The sequence below is a fragment of the Thunnus maccoyii genome, chromosome 8 (genome assembly GCF_910596095.1).
Source record: "Thunnus maccoyii chromosome 8, fThuMac1.1, whole genome shotgun sequence".
Taxonomy (NCBI): domain Eukaryota; kingdom Metazoa; phylum Chordata; class Actinopteri; order Scombriformes; family Scombridae; genus Thunnus; species Thunnus maccoyii.
The window spans coordinates 17,489,913-17,510,077 of record NC_056540.1 but is presented as its reverse complement, the minus strand read 5'-3'; the positions used below and the strand labels follow the sequence as shown (position 1 = coordinate 17,510,077).

General features: G+C 40.8%; 2 protein-coding genes across 7 annotated transcripts; one reads left to right on the top strand and one right to left on the bottom strand.

The window, feature by feature from the left end:
- Positions 1–3,396: 3,396 nt before the first annotated feature.
- On the bottom strand, positions 3,397–9,397 carry LOC121902330 (E3 ubiquitin/ISG15 ligase TRIM25-like). Its single transcript, XM_042419591.1, has 2 exons — positions 8,303–9,397; positions 3,397–3,465 (listed from the first exon to the last, which is right to left on the bottom strand). Exons 1-2 carry the CDS (start codon positions 9,305–9,307, stop codon positions 3,397–3,399), a joined length of 1,074 nt encoding a protein of 357 aa, XP_042275525.1. The 5' UTR covers positions 9,308–9,397.
- Positions 9,398–11,045: 1,648 nt separating this feature from the next.
- On the top strand, positions 11,046–19,199 carry LOC121902364. 6 transcript variants are annotated; one of them, XM_042419633.1, is made up of 6 exons: positions 11,046–11,244; positions 12,742–12,855; positions 12,949–14,264; positions 15,274–16,257; positions 16,437–16,571; positions 17,550–19,199. In XM_042419633.1, coding segments are annotated over exons 1-6 (3,447 nt in total). In that variant the 5' UTR covers positions 11,046–11,243; the 3' UTR covers positions 18,447–19,199. The 6 variants fall into 6 exon arrangements, with proteins under 6 accessions (XP_042275567.1, XP_042275570.1, XP_042275566.1 ...); XM_042419636.1 differs by lacking the exon at positions 11,046–11,244 and adding an exon at positions 11,312–11,330; XM_042419632.1 differs by lacking the exon at positions 11,046–11,244 and adding an exon at positions 11,362–11,460.
- Positions 19,200–20,165: the final 966 nt, after the last annotated feature.

Below are 20,165 nucleotides of genomic sequence, written 5' to 3'. Positions count from 1 at the left end.
CCACTAATACTTTATGTGTAATGTGCAGGCAGGGATGTAGCTCAAACTGAGGAGGTCATGTCCTCTTTTTTTTAATTTTTTTTTCCCCCTGAGGATTTGGGGGATTGTAGCAACATGAGGAGAGTATATATTCTACAATTTAAAAACTTACACATGGTGGGTATTTCACAAGAAGTGTATTTAGATATACTTGATATACATAAAGTTGACTAGGCCTTTTTTTCAATTATAGATTAATTGTTTGGTCTAAAAACTTCAGAAAATAATGAAAAATGTCTGTCAAAAACTCCAAATTATGAGACAAGGTAAAGCAGCTAATCCTCACATTAGAGAAGCTGGAACCATCAAATGTTTGACATTTCTGCTTGAAAAACTATTAATTATCAAAATAGTTGCTGATAAAACGTCTGTTGATTGACTAATTGACTAACCCTTGCAGCTCTAGTATGGATATTGATGCCAATCAAATAACTTACTTCGGGGAATATACTACATATATGGTTTGACCCCTTTTTTCATTTAACATATACAATCACTGGCCACTTTATTAGGAACACCTGTTTAATCTAATGCAATATAATACAACAGCTCTGCCATAAATTCTACTTTTATGAAGCTTCTACATTTTCAGTTTTTGTTAACATTGTCAGAAAGGTGATAATTCTACTTTGTTTATTATTGAGGTCATACTGGGTGGTGGTGTACTGGGATGCATTATATTGAATGGTGTTCCTAGTATTTTGCCCCCCTCGTGTATGTTAATGGAGTGGACAAAATATTAGGAACACCATTCAGTGTAATGCTTCATAAAAGTAGAACTTATGGCAGAGCTGTTGTCTTGGATCACATTAGATTGCGCAGGTGTTCCTACTATAGTGGCCGGTGAGTGTTTATCAAAGTTCTCAATGCATCAGTGTCAAATAAAAAAAAGTTTTGTCTACATAAATAAAAGTAAAAAATTAGAAAATTGATTTAAATCAAGAAATATATGATAAAAAAAATATCAGCAAACAAGACTACAAATCTGACAAAGCATTAAAACTTTTGATACTTGAGACGTTTTGATATTATCTTCATATCAGTATTGAGTATTTCTCCATAAGAATGAGTCATTTTTAATAAGACTTTGAAACTGCACTTAAAGCTTTATGTTGGGATATACAATTTACTGAAAGGACTTACTTACAGGACTTGGACTCATGGACTGGGGGGACATGGACTCATGGCCTCAGTGTTTTTGAAACTGCCTACGGCCCTGCTCAAATGCATGAGACACGTACTCTTGTAGCAGCCACAGTGTAGTTTTATCAGAGCTGTAATAAATTAAACATAAATGGTTTTGTCCTCTAGCTGCTACAATCTCATTGACAAGTGTGTGTGTCTCTTTTAGTCACTGAGTGTGTTTGATGTCTGTAACCTGTACAGCTGGTACACACGCCCCATTCCTTAAACTTGAGACCACCAAACGCAGCAGAGTCTCCCTCCCTTCCTCCCTCCCTCCCTGTGTCCTGTCACTTGGTGTCATATCTATTTAGGGATCACCCGCTGTTCTTCATTTCCTCTCTATCTCTCTCTTAAAGCTCATACGGGAGCAGCGACATTTAAATCCAACACATGAGACTCATGGGGGGAGGAAACTGCCGGCAGGATAAGACAGAAGTTATATAGAACGTGCAGAGAGGAATGATTGTCAGGAGGATTTGAGCCCTGCGGGATCTATCGTAGCGTGCCAGAGGGACACCGCTTGCCCAGGTACCATGCATGATAAGTTTGAGAAACCGCACCACTGGGATTGTCTCTATGGCCTGTTTTCTTCCTCATGGTCCTTGATTTTTGGAGGAAAGTGAGCACTAACAGAGCAGTTAAAGAGTAAAGAAGACACCCAGGTACTGTCCTGTCTTGCTGTCTGTATCATGGCTGCAAACTCGGATGACGAATCTCCTGATAGCACTCCGGCGCCAGACTCTTCCCGCCACACCTCCCACATAGGGAACCAGGATGGGCTCAGCGGCCTGGGCTACGGGTTCAGGGTGGCCTGGCAACACCTGAGGCCCTTCACCCCCTTCTTCCTCATCAGCTCAATGGTTGTGGCCCTCATCTACCTGATGCAGGCCATCGTTTATGGGGGGCCCTTCAAAGACCCGCTGTTCTTTGTCAAGTTCTACGAGCGCTGGCCCAAGCCCACTCCGGACCAGCAGGACTCTCCGTCCCCTACCGAGTTTTTCAGCCCGGTCCCCTCCTCGTCCTTCGAGCAAGTCCTCGATAAACTGCTCAGACACAACGAGACAACGTGAACGGGTTGATTCTGTTTCAGATAGGAAATGACTGACAGACTTTTTCTTTTTCCTTGTGGATATGAGCATCCGGCGCCGCTGCAGTTGTCAGTGCTATTAAAAGAGAAACAGACTCATACTTGACTGAAAATGTGAGTCATTGTGGCATATGTCCCTCCCTATGATACAGTCTGGGAAACAGTCTAAGGCTATGACAACACTCATTTATTGATATAGTTTGTAAAATGCCTTTTAGGAGACATTTATCTATGTAATTTGCTTTTTGTAAATCATTAACATTGATGTGTCTGGCATTAATAATAAAGCACCAATGATATTATATGTTTGACTTGTATTTCTATGACAGTGATGTTTACCATCATGCAAGCACTCTTCTCCTGAAGTGTCTCCTCACAGTAGACGACTGCAGCGACACAGCAGACCGAACACCATGAATCCTCACTTCTGGTCCCCATTGTGACCTTAGAACAGACTTGAATCCAGTTTGCATGTAAGTGTGACAAACTAAACTTCAGTCTTTGTATTGAATGTGCAACAAATATATTGACTCTCCATAAACTGCACATCACAGCGGCAGCCACCTCACACCAATTAACAATCCCAACCAGACACCTGGACGCCAACTGTCATGATCTTTAGATGTACTGTCTATGTGTAAAACTATTTATCATCTCCCACAAATAGACAGGCACATAACATATCATAAAACTGTTCAAGATGCCTGGAATACTATATCTGATTTCCTTTCACCTTTGGTTTCACCTTCTGCACAGCCTTGCGCAGTTAGTGAGACATTTTGATATTGTATAAATGTATAAATGCATCTTATGGACTCATTGCATTACAAGTGGTGTAAAGTAGTGTTTCTCAACAGGGGCAGCCGTACCGTCTCCCAGGGGGCGTTCAGAGAATGGCGGGGGGTGCTGGAACCAATATTCTTGAAAGGGGGGCATTGAGGTGTTCGTATGTGTCTGTTTTTAATGCCAGTTTACATTTGAATGCTCATTTTCACAATTTTATCATTAGACATCAGGGTTTTCCTCTTTTTTTCACAGTGCTGTCAAGTCTATTTTCCTCCGTTTTACATGAGTAACAGTCAAATTCATGTCTTCGGCTCTGAGTGCTTCAAAAATGTGGGTGACCTGCGCTCAACACTGTACCTGAACGCCTCCTGTGTAGACACAAGGGGACACTATGCTGAGTCTCTACTGCGTTTTGCTGTCATTTATGGTCACACTAGCTTCTCTGTCCTCTCCTCCGCTCTATTTGTTGGTGTTTGTGTTTAGTTTAGTTTGTAATGTGTGTTAAAATTTGTTAAATTCTTGTAAACTTAGCTACTGGCAGGAGGAGGAGGAGGAGGACAGGATGAAGATACTGACTGATGTCCGCATTCTTCATTCTTTCTAAACTTCACTCAGTATTTTAATGTCAGGAATATTATTTATTTTACTGACATTTCTGATTTCTTTCAAGTGAGATATTATTGAATTTATTTAGTGACTTTAATGATGGAAACATTACGGTTGCTGCTGTAAGAAACAATATTCTGTCATATTTAAAATATAAATCTATTCTAATCCTGTTCTGAAACTATTATTTTTTAAAATAACAATTCAAAAAACTCCAATTCTTTAGTAATGAAAAAAAGCCGTTATATTTATCAATGTAAGTATTAAGAAATAATCTTATTTCTTTCTTCTAGAGTTTCATTTAGTCCACCAATGAAGTCAACAAAGCAACATAACACATCACTATAACTGCCATCTCTACTGTTATCAGATCGTTTTAACACCCGCAGACACAAACATGATGAAAACTGTTGGTTACGTTGCCTTTAGATGCTGAAAATAATCTGAATCAAGCTGATGAGTGAAGATGAAATTAATCAGCAGCTTCAACCAGGAAACCAACCAGAAGAAGAACAAACATGTAACTCACAGCAGGAGGTTTTTAAGGTCTTCGGATTCACAGTCTCAACTCTCTGTGTTCATCTTTAGCCAGAAGTGTCCTTTAAGGAAATCTGATCTCAGAACAGCAGCTCTGAACTCTGCAATGAAGAATCTGGAACAAAAGTCAGATATTAACAGACGTTATAAATCTGTATGAGCTGGACCATAAAGTCGGATTTGTGCCTTTTATCTCAACAAGGAAATAAAAAGTTCTGAGATAACATTAATGCAGTCTGTTGTATATCTGTGATATGTCCAAAATGGGACAAATAAATTGTTTTTGGATGAGATAAAGATACATTCTAACAAATTTTCCTGTAAAATTACAGTAAATTTACCATTTTTACAATTTCACTACCGTAATTTACTTCAACAGTTAAGTGCTATAAAATTTATTACAGTATTCTGCTGTAGGATGTGAGGTTTACAGTTTGATACTGTCGGCCTGCAGTAATATAATTATAAATAAAAGTATTTTTACAGTGTTGCTATTATAATCTACATGTACAGTTCCTTATTGTAAATGTTACAATAAACAACTGAAAAGTTTTCTTTTTATTCATATTAATATGTCATTAAACTATAAATTGCAGACATATACTGTAAATAACAATATGTCTTCAATCTTAATGGTCCAGTAATGAAATCAGATCAGTTTAACATTAAAAAATGTGTAACCCTTAACATCTGACACACAAGAGGATGAGACAAGTGACAACTTCATGGAACTTAACTTTTATTCAAAAGCTTTAAAATATGCCAAGGATATTCAAGTATGTTTGAAAAAATAAATCTCAAGGTTCATGCCCTCTCACAGGGGTTAACAGCGGTTCAATGTAAATCTGTTAATTATAATATCCTGAGCTGCCAGCAAAACTTAGTCATGAGTATAAACAGTAACTGCGTTGCAAACTACTGTTTAAATAAATATAAAAGCACAAACAAACAGATTGCAAGATAAACAGTTTGTAATGCCTTCAAATGTCCTCTGTTATAATTGGCAGAAGGTTGACATCCAGGCTTCCAGCTCACTGAGTGAGAAAGAAACAAGAGTGAAAGTCAAGTACAGAGTGAAGGAAAGAGAAATGAAACAACTGAATAGGAGAAAGAAACATTTTAAACGAGGACATAATGTCCTCTCATGAAGTCACGTCAAGTTCTGGGGAAGAGTGGTGATGAGGATTCACTGTTCATCTTCTTAGGAATTACTTTCCCCGAGCGGCCTCTGTTCTCCTCTCAGGATGAATCACAATGATGTGAAAACAACATGTAACAAATCATCTGTTATGTCCCAGATTATAGTGCTGCGTAGCAACAAACTACAGTATCTTCGCAGCAACTTACAGCTTAGAAACACACTTTGGTTGAGCTAAAATAACCAATATTCTGTCTTTTGGGGCTCAGCAGCCAACATATCTTAATCAACTTTGCTACATATTTGAATAAACTTCGATTGTTATGTGCTTTAGATAGTAGACTATTATTAATTATGAAATGCAAGTGGGATAAACAAGGTGAAGGTACAGACCAGGGAGGACTAACGTTAGCATTCACTGATGTGTAGTTCAAGAGAAAACATTCATCCTAAAATAATCTTTGAACTAGACTTGCAAACAACAGTGAAAATAATGTTTAAATACCAGTAATTCAAACTTCCAACTGAAGAAAACTACCTGAAAATGCTCTATTGTGCCTGTCAAGTGCTTATGCACCAGTTTAATGTTAGAAAAAATTAAACATAGTCACTAATTGCCCCTCCAACCCAAAACCAAACGCCTGTGGGCCTTTGATCTGGTTATTTTATTTGACTGTTTTATTTGACATCCGATTGTTTAATCAACTGGATGGCATCATAAAACAACAACAATCATATTTTTATCTTATCTATCTTATCAGCAAAATGGCGCAGAACAAGAAAAAATGCCGCCAGTATTCTATTGCACACCTTAGCTATAGATACATATCCCGCTTTTTTCCAGTGGCCTCAGACTTTTCCGTTGGAACAATTAATATGAATGCCTTTTTGTCTGGCACCAAATCACTGCTTTCTGAAATACTGCTGTTTGTGATCATTAACGAGACCTAATCAAAGTTTGACAGTCAGATATCTAACCGTTGCATTTGTTTAACACTCATAAATATAATTTCTATCCACATGGCTTTTTTACTCCCTGAATGGGAAACTAATGATAATGATATTCCAACTGTCCAGTTAAATAAATCTGATATTTAGCATCCAATGACAAGCTTTTGTAATGATATCACACAAAATAATAATCAACATTAATATTCAGGGGAGACAATTAGCCTTCATTTTAATTGATCCTGGGCAGTAAGGGACCTGGATAATGGATAGGGGGGCGCTGGCCCAAAAAAAGTTGAGGACCACTGGTGTAAAGTAACTAAGTACATTTATTCAAATACTGTACTTGAGTACAATTTTGAGGTACTTGTAATTTTCATTTGCTACTTTATACTTCCACTACATTTATCTGACAGCTTTAGGTCAATCGCTTACACATAAAACATTTGATCAGTTTGATATATATGTATTGTTATAGATTAGATTATTCAACAGTATAAGGTGTTAAAATTAGCTCTGTCTCAAAAGTATTAAAATGCTTTAGTGAAGAAAGCTGAATGTACAGAGACTGACTGACAAACATTTGTCTGCCCTGAACATGAGCTCTGTGCTTTGTGGTGGAAAACTGCCTCAAATTAACTCTAATTTTAGTTTCACATTTTCTCCAGAGGCTTTGAATGAGATCCTGATGTGAAGACAGAAGGAAATAGTGTAATCATTGTTGAAGAAGCAACTTTATTGATCATGTAAAGCTTCAGATTGTTCACACATCCAAGTCTGTTAAATGACTCTTGTTCAATGATTTCATGTACAGATTCACTTCATCCACACAATCAGTTTGTTTAACCCAGAACACAATAAATGATCTCCTAGTTGATTATAATCATGATAATTACAGTTTGTACATTTCTTTATGAATTTACAAAGTGGCAAAAAGTGTTTAAGACGCTGAAGTGGAAGAGAAACAACAGCACACACATACATCAATACAAACATGAAACTATGATTTAGAACAAAGAGAAGTTCACATTTTCATCTGAAGAAATGTCAGTGAAGGTAAAAGGTGTCATCATGAGCAGCGATAATCTCCATGATAAAAACACACAGGAAAAAGTGACATTTAAAGAAACTCAAAACATCAACAGAGCAACAAATGAAAAGAAAAAAAAGTATTGACAATGACAGTTTGATTGACAGTTGATCTCTGTGCGGTTGAGAAACACCACAGCAACGAGCTCTCACAAAAAAGAAGAAGAAGAAGATTTACAACACAGAATCTGACACATGAAGTCTGAAGTGACTTCTGTCTATTTGAGTTTACAGAACTCAGCTGTGACTCCTTTATAAAGATAAAGTCCAGCATAGAGAGGCTTAGTGAATGTGGTCTGGACTCTGTGGAGGAGATTCATGGTTTCAGAGATGCTATAGAAGGACAGAATACCTGCACTGTGATCCAAATACACTCCTACTCTGGAGGAACGAGGATGTGAGACGGGAGTTGAGATATTGTTGAACCAAAATAAAGAATTATCCGTGTCACAATCTAACATCCAAGATTTGTCATTAAATCCAAATCCACATTCATATGAGTCTCCTGCTCTGCTGATATTCTTGTATGCGACTGCTACCCCGACTCCTTCCCCTCTCCACTCCACCTCCCAGTAACAACGTCCAGTCAGACTCTCTCTACTCAGGACCTGCCACCACACAGTGAATCTGTCTGGGTGACTAGAATAAGACTGTTGTTGACTCATTTGTTCGGCTTTGTTGTCCCCCTCAGATAATAACAGCTTAATATGTGCTGTGTTTGGATCCATTGTGATTTCACGTGAATATTTTAAGAATCCTGCTCTGATCTTGGGCTCTGTTTGTGACAGTAAAACATCCACTTCAGTCACCGTCAGTGAGACGTTTGTCCATTTCTCCCTCAGGATGTCCTGTAGTTGATCTCTGAGCTCTGACACAGCTGCTGTCACATCCTCAAAGTAGCTCAGAGGACCGATATTGATGCTGGATGAGTCTGTAGATGTGCTGAGTTGTGACAGTAGTGAGGGGTAGTTGTGTAGAAACTGTGTGTGATCTTCTGTGTGTGAGAGCTGCTTCAGTTCAGCGTCTTTCCTCTTCAGCTCACTGATCTCCCGCTCCAGCTTCTCCTGAAGCCCTTTGACTCGACTCCCTTCAGTTTCCTGCTGGGATCTGATCTGCTGCTTCACATCAGAGCTTCTTTTCTTGATGAGACGGATCAGCTCAGTGAAGATCTTCTCGCTGTCCTCCACTGCTTTATCAGCAGAGCGATTGACGGCCTTCATCTCCTGTTGAAGCAGCATCACGTCTTTCTCTCTGTCCTGGATTCTCCGCTGGATACTCTGTCGACTCACCTCGAGCTCTCTCTGCCTCTCGGTCCTTTCTTCTGCAGCTGTCACTGTGTAGTGACCTTTATGTTCATCCACAGAGCAGAGATAACAGATACACTGCCGATCAGTACGGCAGAACATCTTCATCACCTCATCGTGACGAGAGCAGATGTTTTCCTGGAGCTTCTCCAAGGGGTCGACCACCTTGTGTTTCTTTAATGGAGCTGCATCATAATGAGGCTGGAGGTGTTTCTCACAGTAAGAAGCCGGACAAGTCAGACAGGACTTGAGGGCTTTCAGCTTCCTCCCAGTGCAGACATCACAGGCCACATCATCAGGTCCAGCATAACAGTGATCAGCAGGAGCAGCTTGGAGTCCAGTCTTCTTTAATTGCTCCATTAAAGCTGCAAACATGGTGTTTTTCACCAGGACTGGCCTTGGTGAGAAGGTCTGTCTGCACTGAGGGCAGCTGTAGATCTTCCTCTGATCCTTTTCATCCCAGAATCCTTTAATACAACTCATACAGTAGCTGTGTCCACAGGGAATAGTCACCGGATCCTTCAGTAGATCCAGACAAATCGAACAAGATAAGGTTTCTCGGTCCAACTGATCTCCTTTCTGCGCCATTTCAGCTCTCTGTGGCAATGACTGTCTGAGTTTCACTTTCTGACAAATGAAACAAGTTTGAACTCTTCTCTGACCCACATCCTGCAGTGAATGCAGCGTGACAGCTCTTGAGCTACATCACATTGGTTACGCCCATCTCCAAACTGTAGATACGAAGGGGATGTTCCAAGAAGATATGAGGACAGAGTGGAGCTTGTTGTGTTTACGAGCAGGAGGAAGAGGGGGGGGGGGGGGGGGGCTTATTAAGCGCTGAGTCATCCAGTTAGAGGAACAATTACTGAAACTGATACTGGGTGCTTTGAGGTGGCTCCTCGCATCCCTCACTAGTGTCTCAGCTCCTCCCAGCGATGACAGAGGAATTTAATTCACCAAAAGGGACATCCCCACTCACTCCAGCGTTATTTTGAGGAGACGACAATGACAGACAGCACCTCCACTGTCAAATATGAAGAAGTCAACTATCAATATGTAGAAATTATTAAGTTACAGTTTAAACTCTAAAGTTTAAAATTCATATACAGTTAATTAAAGGTTTAAACACTTACTTGATCATTTCTACATGTTGATAGCTGGAAGGAAAACACCTATTTATCATTTGATTATAGATTTATAGCAGCATCTGGCTGTCACAGAACAAGACACAAATAGACAATTTAAATCTGTCAATTAGTAAAAGAACAGAACCGACATAAAGGAACAATAAAAACATCTGCAGCCTGCAGAATATATTTAAATAAAATATTTCTTGTTTAGTTTGTGAAAGACTGACGTCCTTTTCAGGCTCAGGATGATTTTATAGGAGACACACAGCTGTGTTATGTCATATTTTCTTGAAGGAGCTGAGACGTACTGAAACAGAAAAGAAGAGGAAAAGAGAAGCCTTCTGGCTTATGAAGAAAAAGAAACAAATAGTGTTTTTTATGAGTAATTCAGATGACAAGCTGCTGTTGGTGAGGTCATTCCTGTTCAACAGATAGTTTTTCTGATATGCTGTATTACAACAAGAGCCTGACTGTCCCATCAGATGAGCTGACCAATCAAGAACCAATCAGTAAACACATTGGATCAACAGGGTGTTGCCGTCCAGTAAAACACTTCCACAGAGGATACACCTGTGGTTCCTCGCTCTAAGCTCCTCCTCTCATCGAGGTGCATTTAAGGGATCAGAACCATGGATGTATTATAAAAGTATAATACATCCATCATCAGAACATCCTTGATGATAGTGGACGTAAAATGGTTTCCGGGTCATGGCCAGAAGATTCCAAGTCCCACTTTATTACATGGGGTTTGGGTAATAAACCCATGTAATATGGAATAAATTATATAAATTTATGAACAAGAATAAACATAAAATGAAGTTTCATTAAGTGACACTAGCAAGATCAAGATCAAGACATCAAGATAAAAGTGGAAACCAATTTTTCAAATCAGATAACTAACTCTTTATTAGCAAAATTCCATGTACACACCAGAAAATTTGCACAACAGACACCCAACCTTACTGTCTACTTAATATCCTCCCTGGACACTACAATACTGCACAAAGCTGTGGAAACTACAGCCTTATGTAATGAATTTGATTTGTAATCGATTTAATTTAATTGTGTTTGTATTTGCTTTTTATTTTTATTTCTTTATCTTTGTATGTATTATGATCTGTGTATTTCCTCCAGCATGTATTGTCGTGTTACTATTGTTGAATGAACCTGTTGTCAGATCCGTTGTGTAAATAAAGTTTGTTTGAAAAAACCGCTGACCACGCTGACCTGTGATTGACCCCACCAAAAACGGACAGTAAAACTAAAAGAGAAGAAAACAGAATACTGTCCTTTAGTCTTACTGTAAAATATATAAATACACATATATCTTTATTTTAAAAATGAGCTAACTGTATTTCCTTGACGTGGGAGGATTTATCGGGAGCTTTGCAAACAGTGAGTGTCTCCGGTGTCCCATCACCTGTCCGCGTCTAAAGTTACAGCCAGCGGGGAGAGAGAAGTTTAAACAGCCCAGATTTACTATAAAGTTTTGTTAGAGTTATTTAATGTGGTGTTCATGACATGTTAACTAACAGAGTATCTGTCCTGACCGGTTTATACCTGCTCAGTCTGCGCGGTTTGGCTGCTAGCTGTTATCCGTGATGCTAACAGGCAGGTGTGCTTTCATCCAAGTTACGCGGTTACTTTGATGAGGTTTTTAAGGTTTTTCGACTTAAAACCCGGTTTTAAAAAAAGAAGAAAAGTTTAGCCCCAGCTTAGGAATTTTTATTGCTGATTTTATTCAGTAAATATATGGTATGTTGTGGAAATAACACTAAGGAGGGAAACTTTAACAGAGCAAAAAGCAGTTTGTTATGTTACACTTTGTTCTCACTCTAGACTCATTTATGTATTTTTTTTATTAAACAAATTATGGAGAACTTTAAATCTACTGTCATGGTAGATGTTGAGTTTTAAAATAATTAGGAGTAAGCTCGTATCGATGGGATTTAGGAATACGCTAACATTTAAGGGCGCCAGTATCTGTAATAAATCAATATTGGACACTTAATTAGCAAAATGTAATACCATCAATTAACAGTTCACTTAAAAAATAAAGATTTAAGCCACTGAATATGACAATAGTAATAACTCAAGTAGTTTCCTGTTTAGTTATACATTACCAAAGCAAAAATATTACACATAAATTAAAACAATTAGAATATTAGGTTACACCTTGAAGTGCACAACCTTTATTTATAATATGGTTTTAATACACCTCACTATAACAGCTTAGAGCGGCACTGCTTCAAATATGCAGTATCTCAGCAGATAATGCTGATAATACTCTGTTTCTTGTTCCACTTCAACATTAACTAAAAGAAAAACAAGAATGCAAAACACAGAAGATAGATTGTTGGGTGTCAATCCTGGTCTTGATTTTTGGCACAAAACACAGGCTTCTGTTGACTCTACAGTTTCTCAAAAACACACAAATAGAAAATCATCTTGTTACACTTCAAATCTTTGAATTCATCTAATGCTGAGAGTCAAGTGAAGTTTCGCTGCAAGTTTTGTTGACAATTCTGGTCAGCTGGGACTCAGAAAGTGTGTTTCATATGTTGTATACATGATACCTGAATTTTATTAACAATACTTTCCTTTGAAAAATATAAACATGTTTCTCTATAAACCTTTTTTTTTTCATTTACCAAAAGAAGTCAAGGATCTCAAATGTTAAATCTTATCCAAACACGCTGACTGTACAAAATAATCTGAAATTTAAATCAGGAACTCTGCGATCAAACGACGAGTAAACAAAGATTATGTATTGGACCAGATATGTGATACCACATTTCTTAACTATAAGTAAGTAGGAGATATTTGCACCTTTTGTTTCTCATCACATTTTATTGATTCATCCTCGCTGTCCTCTCTGCTCCTCCTCTTAAGTGGATGGGGAGATGTGGTGCTACCAGAAACCTGGGTTTGAAGCCCTCCTGCTCGCTGAACTGCAAAGACAACAACAGTGCAGCCAGTTCTGTGACACTCTGCTCAAGGCAGAAGGTATAAATACACATAAAGCTAAATTATACAATCAATTCCTTGTGGTTAGTTGTGAAAACCATGATCATTATTGAACTCTCTCCTTTCCTTCAGGTGTTTCAGTGCCAGCACACAGTTGTATTCTCTCAGCTATCAGCCCCCACTTCTCCTCTGCTCTGTCCTCCACACCGGCGCCCCCAGCTGGTCAGAGTCGTCTCCTGGAGTTTCGGGCTCTTGGCACCTGCACGCTGCTCCACATGGTCAGACTGTTGTACTCGGGGGAGATGGCAGGGGAGGGGGAAAAGGAGAAGCAAGAGGCTATTTCTGCTGCGGCCAAGCTTGGCATCCACGGGCTTGTGGAAGTGACAAAAAGAGATCGTAAAAGGAGAAATGGGGAAGGAGACTGCCAGCACACAGAGGTGGGAGTGCAGACAGAGCCACTGATACTTGAGGACAGTGAGGCGAGACAGGGCAAGTGGAGGAGAGAGGTGAGGGATGGGAGCACACTTCTGTGGAAAGAGATGCTGTCAACTGGTGAAAAAGACTCATGGACGCAGACAGAAGAGCTGCAGGTAAACACTGCTCCCTCTCATCACCCTGCAGCCTCCCTTGAAACCATTGATATGACTGCTCTACAGAGTTTAGGACAGACAGACTCCCATCTTGTTCCCCCTCAAATTCCCTACGTTCCCATATCCCTCGCCTACCCACCAGATGCAAATCAAACACCCCAACCTTCCTCTGCTCCTGCAGCTTCTTTTCAGGCATCCTCTGCTGCTGGACACACACCTGTTGCTGTTGTGGCACCACCGTACTCCTCTGCACCCCCGTCCCTCCTTCCTTTTTCCAGCCAAGCGATCCCATCGGGTGCTGACCCTCATAGCTGGTGGGCTGGCCCTCAAGGAGCAGGCAGAGATGTCACTGCGGGTGAAGAATGGGAGGAGGAGCAGCTCGAGCAGTTTCAGGACAACATCCCAGGATTTATCAGTTACTTCCTGAACCCGGACAGAGTGGAGGAGCCCTGCAGAGGGCGACCACAGAGACAGCGGGGAGCCGGAGATGGAGGTGCCAGGAGGGCCGGGACAGGTGAGAGACGAGCCAGGAGACCACGAGCAAGAACAGGAGGGAGGGGACGCGGAGGGTTAACGCAGACGGTGGATGTGCAGGACGTGGGGGTGAGCAGGCTGCAGAAGCTGTTCCTGCAGAGGTGGGGCATGCAGGCGTGCAGGACGAGTCAGGGCGGAGGAGCTGTAGGCAGGAAGTTGTACCTGAAGACCAGAGAGCTTCTGAAGAAGAGCTGTCAGAGGAGAAGGGGGCGCGGTAAAGCATGGGATTTCATCCAAAGTGGAGAACTTCTGCCCTACAGTGAGATTGGAGGAGGAGGGAAAACGCGACGTGGGAGGAGGACTACAACGCAGGAGTTGAAACAGGTGAGAGTGGTCATGACAACTGGACATGATACGAGGGCGATGGCATGGTTTTCCACATTAAATACAGTACCAGTCAAAAGTTTGGACACACTTTCCAATTCACTTGAATGAGAAAGTGTGTTCAAACTTTTGACTGGTACTGTAGTAAAATAAGCTTCACTATATGAACTTTCAACATCACAGTGAAACAGCATTTTGAGAGTATTTTACATCTTGACAGTAATTTCTGTAGAAACAGGATAATTTAGGTAATTCAGGGATAGTTTCAATCTAAAATTATTGCTTTAAAAAAGTTTGGTACTTTATAAAAAGTTTCTGACCTGTATTCTGACATCATAAAATAAGATTCCTTAGTTACAAAGGTTTAGTAGATTTCCATAAGATGACTCCTCCTTTCTTGTGATGCATTATCATCAGATTTTTTTTAACTTTTACTTATTCAGGGGAGTTTCTCTGAGAGCAATGCTCTCTTTTTCAGGGACACCCTGATCACATTCACACAGTTAATCATTCATACTTGGAAGCTGACCAGTACAACCACAGTCTGATCTACTGGCCGTTAAGCAGCTCCACTGGAGCAGTTGGGGTTAAGAGCCTTGCTCAAAGGCAGTCAGTGAGAGAGGGGCAAGCACTGCCTCTTCACTTTCCTCACACAGATCTATCCTGCTGGTCTGGGGATTGAACCTTTAGGCCTCTCTGACCTTTAGGCCACAACTGCCCCAGATTGCCTTAAAGGAATAAATTTGACATTTTAGGAAATATGCTCACTCACTTTCTTGCAGAGAGTTTGATGAGAAGATTGATACCATTTACATCTGTACAGTAACTATGAAGCTAGAGTGTATTAACTTTTTATGCTGTTATTTGTGGTGGTCTTCCTGCTATAAAACACTGTGAGAAACCCTGTCGTAATAGTTGTAAGTGGTATGTTTTATCTGCACTCGTGGTTTTTATGTAAAGACTTCTGTTTTCTTAGCATAAATTAAAAATCTTTCCTCTCTGGTTACAGGACCCTGTCGGCAGGCCTCAGAGGGCGAGAGCCAAATCAGCAACATCAGCTTCCCCTTCATCTACTCAGAGACCATTCTACAACTCCCGTACCTTGCCTGCGCCCAGCCTCTCCCTGCAGCCTTCTCCGTCTCCCAGCCCGATGTTACCTGCAGCTTCCTACGCCGGTCCAGCATCGTCCCTCCTCCACACCACCTCCCTTCCTCCCCCAGCCCCTCCTTCTCATGAGGACCAGCCAGAGCACTTTGATCGTCTTCTGGAGGAAGTGATAATGGGCCTCGACTGTTCCTCTTCTATCAACACTTTTTCCCAAAACAAACAACAAAGTCATACCACTGGCCTCCTGGATGCAGGTCCAGGTCTTCATGGAGCCGGCAGATCCAGTTCTGCAAATGGTGAGATGCCAATTCTGCAACAGAAGGGAGAGGGGGAGCTGACCGAGATGCTGGAGCACTTCCTGCAGTCCTTTGAGCAACATATTGACAGCTGCACTGCCAGGGAAGAGGAAGAGATGGCCGGCGATGGCACCACAGAGGCCAACCAGCCGTACACTGTCCTGAGCAAATACAGCAGAACCAAGATCCAGATCACAGCCCCTCACACTCCTCATCCACAGCGTATACACACCACCCGTCCTGCACAGGCACGCCGTCCAATCAGACACCCTGATGAAACACCACAGAGTCGCTCACAGCCACGCAAGTCATCTCCCCGCAGCGCAGCTCCACCCAAACACACTGAGGGAACATCGGGGAGAGTCAGAGCCAAACGGCCGAGAAGGAGAAAAACAAAACAGTATCTGTTCTCATTGGAGAAACGGAGGGTGAAGAAGTCTGTGTCACTGAGTGACGCAAAGACCAAAATCGTACCCGACCGAGGAGACAAGCAGCTACAGCAGATGCCTGTGGTGCAACTAGAGAGGAGCGGCCCGCTGCCAGTGAAAGTTACATTGCAGAGTCGCAGCTGTCAGAGTCTGGAAGTCAAGGTGACAAACTTTTCTAACTCCTCTCCACTAATGATTCTGTTGGTGTCTTGTGTCACCATCAGCCAAGTATAAAAACAGGTTTCTCATGAAAAGTCAGATAACTAATAGTAAGATGAGGTAGAACCACTGAATTTGAAGTAAAATGTGTCAATTGTTCGTCTGTGTGATTTTTTTTTCAGAGTCCTGCAAAAACAAAAACCAGTTCATCATCGGTGAAATCACCACGTGTCCGCTTATGGGACGAGAATCAGCTGGTCTCATGGAGCAAAAAGACCTATCCAATCAGGAGTAGATTTAAGGAAGCACATATCACAGTGAGCAATGATTATGAGATTGGATGCCTTGTGTAGAGAGGGGATGCACAGATCCATGACGCTGGTTATTGGCCTCACTTGACGGATCCACATTAAATAGAGTTTTCTGTCCTGCGTTGTTTATTTGATGTAGTGAGCAAATTTTGACACGTTAAGCTGCTGCTGATACTCATCACTTCCTCTATGTGCATCATGTGAAAGCAGTCACAGGCTTTTACTGTAAAATTGTATATGTTAACATCTGATTTGAATGATTCAGTAAAGGCAGGATTAAAGGCTGTAGCAGCAGAAGGTAAAATATCTTGTTTCGCCTTTTAACATCACTGTAAAAAAATATCTCAGTCATCATTTCTTATGCACAAAATTGGTTCAATTAATAAGGAAAAAATGTGACAGTCAATTCTGAGGTGTTGGGGAGGCAGTAAGAGAGAAGTAAGTTAACGTCCTGTCATTCAATGATGCATGTCAGACTTTTTAAACATTAAATGATGAAGTTGACAGGCAGATTCAGTGTGAGCATCCCTTATGCTCATGATAGTCTCAACAGCAAGGTAAGTCTTAAAATTCATCAGTGACGCAGCCTGTGAACGAACAAAAAAGTCTCCTTCCTTGCTATCATAACATTTTAACTAACCACTCCCTCTCGCACGCTCTCTGTGCTTCCTCTCGTGCACCAGGTGTCAAATATCATGTGTGTATAAACTGTTACCTGAGAAACATTAACATAGAAGTCACCAATGTCTGAATGACAAATATCCATCACTTTAACAGCGTGATGAAGCCAGCAATGTCACCTATCAATATGAGTGCCATGCAACAGATTTACAGATGTTGAATTTGGGGAAATGAGAGTGCAGGTATCCATGGTGATGAGCTGTACTCATGAGAATCAGTAGATAACTTGAGTTTAAATATAAGAATCTGTATCGGGTAAGAAAAAGTAAAGTAAAGCCTTTGTATGTATGACTTGTTTTACAGGACAGTATGCCCTTTCTTGAACAGCCACTTACAGACAAACGACCACCACAGTCAGCACGCCAGCCAGGTCGATTGCGAGGCAGGCCCTGTAAAAATAGACAGCCTCTGAGTTTATCTAATGATGAGAGTCCCACATCTCCAGTTCAGCTGCAGCCTGTAGAGCCCTGTGTAAGGGATGAACAACTAGAAAGCAATCAAGAGAGACGTGAAGAAGAATTGACTGTGCTGCCACAGGAAGAGACAACAGCAGGGAGGAGGACGAAGAGAGGCGCAGAGGACAGGAGCGATGACACCAGTGTGGCCAAGAAGGTCTGCTTTGAGCAAATGACACAGCCAATGTCTGAGACGTGTTTACCCAGCTCTGAATCTGCAGACCATGTGTCTGAAACAGCAGCCTTGGAGACTGAGGACTTGATCGATGTTGAGACCGTCTCGCTGACCAGCGTAGAAGACACTTTACAAAGAAAAGAACAAGAAGCAAAAACAGCGTGGAGTGAAATCAAACTTGAAGAGGCTGGTCAGAACGGAGAGGGAAGGGAAAGTTTGACGGATGAAGAGATGGAGAGCAGTGGCGATGAGATAATCGATGTGGACGGAGACTCTGTCGGGAGCACCAGCCTGAAGAGAGAAGATGACTGCCGAGAGCGGGCGCAAAAGATCTGCCGCCAGAACAGAACGGCGTTTGTTCAAGTGAAGCCTCCTGCTTCCAAAGAGGACAGTCTGGGGTCAACAGGAAGCTGGGAAGAGGACAGAGACGAAGACATCGATGTGATTGGAGGGTCCAGTCCCCTCCCAGATCCAGTGATCATCAGCTGGACAGAGTCTTCAGGCAGCGAGGAAGAGGAAGGAGACGAGGAGATTGACGTTAGCGGAGAAAAGACAGACTACACATCATGAGCCGTCTTCATTAGTTTGAAGTCAAGGTGAGTAGGTGAGCTTGTTAACAGAAAATACCACCCTGAGGTGCTCTTACATTAGTGTCTATGACGACCACCCCGGTGCAAAAAGAAAGTGTGTCTTCTTCAGTTTCTTACATTTACCAGAAAACATCCCTGAATTTGTTTAAGTTGGCCGTTGTGGGTTCATTATAAATGTTCATTGACTGTGATGTGTGAACTGTCTTCTGTTTTTATCATGTTCAAACACACTGACAATCACTTTGAGGGACTTTCTTTTTTCTATTCCATCAGTGTTTAGGAATAGCTGCGAGCATGTTGAAAGACAGAAAAGATGTGCATCATAATGCATTTAATGAGCCACAAAACAAGACTGTGTAGTTTACTTAACAATTGTCAAACTGTCAAAGGTGACTGGGATCGTTCCTTTTTTGTACTTCTTAGATATTTAAACCATTGATTTTATGTAAAGAGTTACAAGGTTGTTACTGTTAAGCAGAAATGTTCAGCAAAGTTTGACTGTGGAGTGTTGAAAACAACACTTGGCGAGCAGTTTAGTGAAAGTATTCACTTGAAAAATCAGGTTCATGTATCGTCAAAGGAATTAATAGTTGTTTTATTAGTTGTAAATATGACTATGACTGTATTAGTTGTAAATATGATTGATAATGTCAGCCTCTGTTCTGTTTGTGAATGTTCCAGGAAAACTCGTCTTCCTTGTTTTACTGATTGTACAATAAAAATTTCTCTTTGATTCTAAGTGTCTCATCAGTGACTCGACTTTACAAAAATGAGGCTCATCGTCAGAGCGTACATTTAATTTGAACTTTTTTTCCCTAGTTTAGTTGTTAGGATTGAAACTGAAGATATAAATGTTAGAAAAATGTTGAGAGCCTGACCAATACAGCACATGGTATCAGTTGATTTTAGGCTCATTAAAATACAACATATATAAGTTAGTATCCACTAGTATTGGAATCACACAGTCACAGTGTTACAACTAAAACACACATTGTTAGCTTTATTTTTGGTTTTTGTCAGTTTCAGAGTCACCAAGTGATTTCTGTTGGTGTTTCTCTATTTGCTTGTTTTTTTTTCTGTATTTGCATCACATTTCTTGATGCTGCATGTGTCGTCGAGGGTGTTTATTAATTTCCTTGTTATAAATTCCAGTTTTTCCAAAATGCAACATAAGTTTTGTCAGAGTGGTGAAGGTATTTTCATTTTTTTCTGTTGTATGTCTTCCTGGTTGCATTGCATACAGCTCTGTCGGCCACCAGTGAACAGTTAATTTGAGATTAATAAGCGAAGATGTTCTTCATCCAACATCCTATTTTATCATCAACTTTCCCAACAGTACATGCAGCCTGCCTAATTTACCGCCTTAAATTAGTTTGGCAGGTGCAACTATGCAACTTCATTTTCAGGTCTGAATGTGGTTATAAGCATCACTTGACATCTGAGTTGAAAGGCAGCTGTAAGTTTGTAGTTTCACCCTAGTTTATAGAGAACAATGGCTGTTTAGCATGAATTGTAGTCCAATAGTGACAAGATTTCACTGTGGGACAAATAAACTTTGCAAACCACACCTGCAACATAATTTAGGTCTGGTTTTTTTTCCCCCACTGTGAAAACATTTCACTATAGAAACTGATCACAACTGAACTCCAGCCAACCACAAACACTGATCTCTGAAGAGAGAAGCTAAACATTTAAAGGT

Coding starts and splice junctions, on each gene's coding strand:
- LOC121902364 (XM_042419631.1), top strand. CDS start 12,615: ATGTATTGGACCAGATATGTGATACCACATTTCTTAACTATAA. Junction 12,856..12,948: donor CACTCTGCTCAAGGCAGAAG/GTATAAATACAC, acceptor CCTTTCCTTCAG/GTGTTTCAGTGCCAGCACAC. Junction 16,572..17,549: donor TTAAGGAAGCACATATCACA/GTGAGCAATGAT, acceptor CTTGTTTTACAG/GACAGTATGCCCTTTCTTGA.
- LOC121902330 (XM_042419591.1), bottom strand. CDS start 9,307: ATGGCGCAGAAAGGAGATCAGTTGGACCGAGAAACCTTATCTTGTTCG. Junction 3,466..8,302: donor CTCTGAGCTACTTTGAGGAT/GTGACAGCAGCT, acceptor GTGTCTACACAG/GAGGCGTTCAGGTACAGTGT.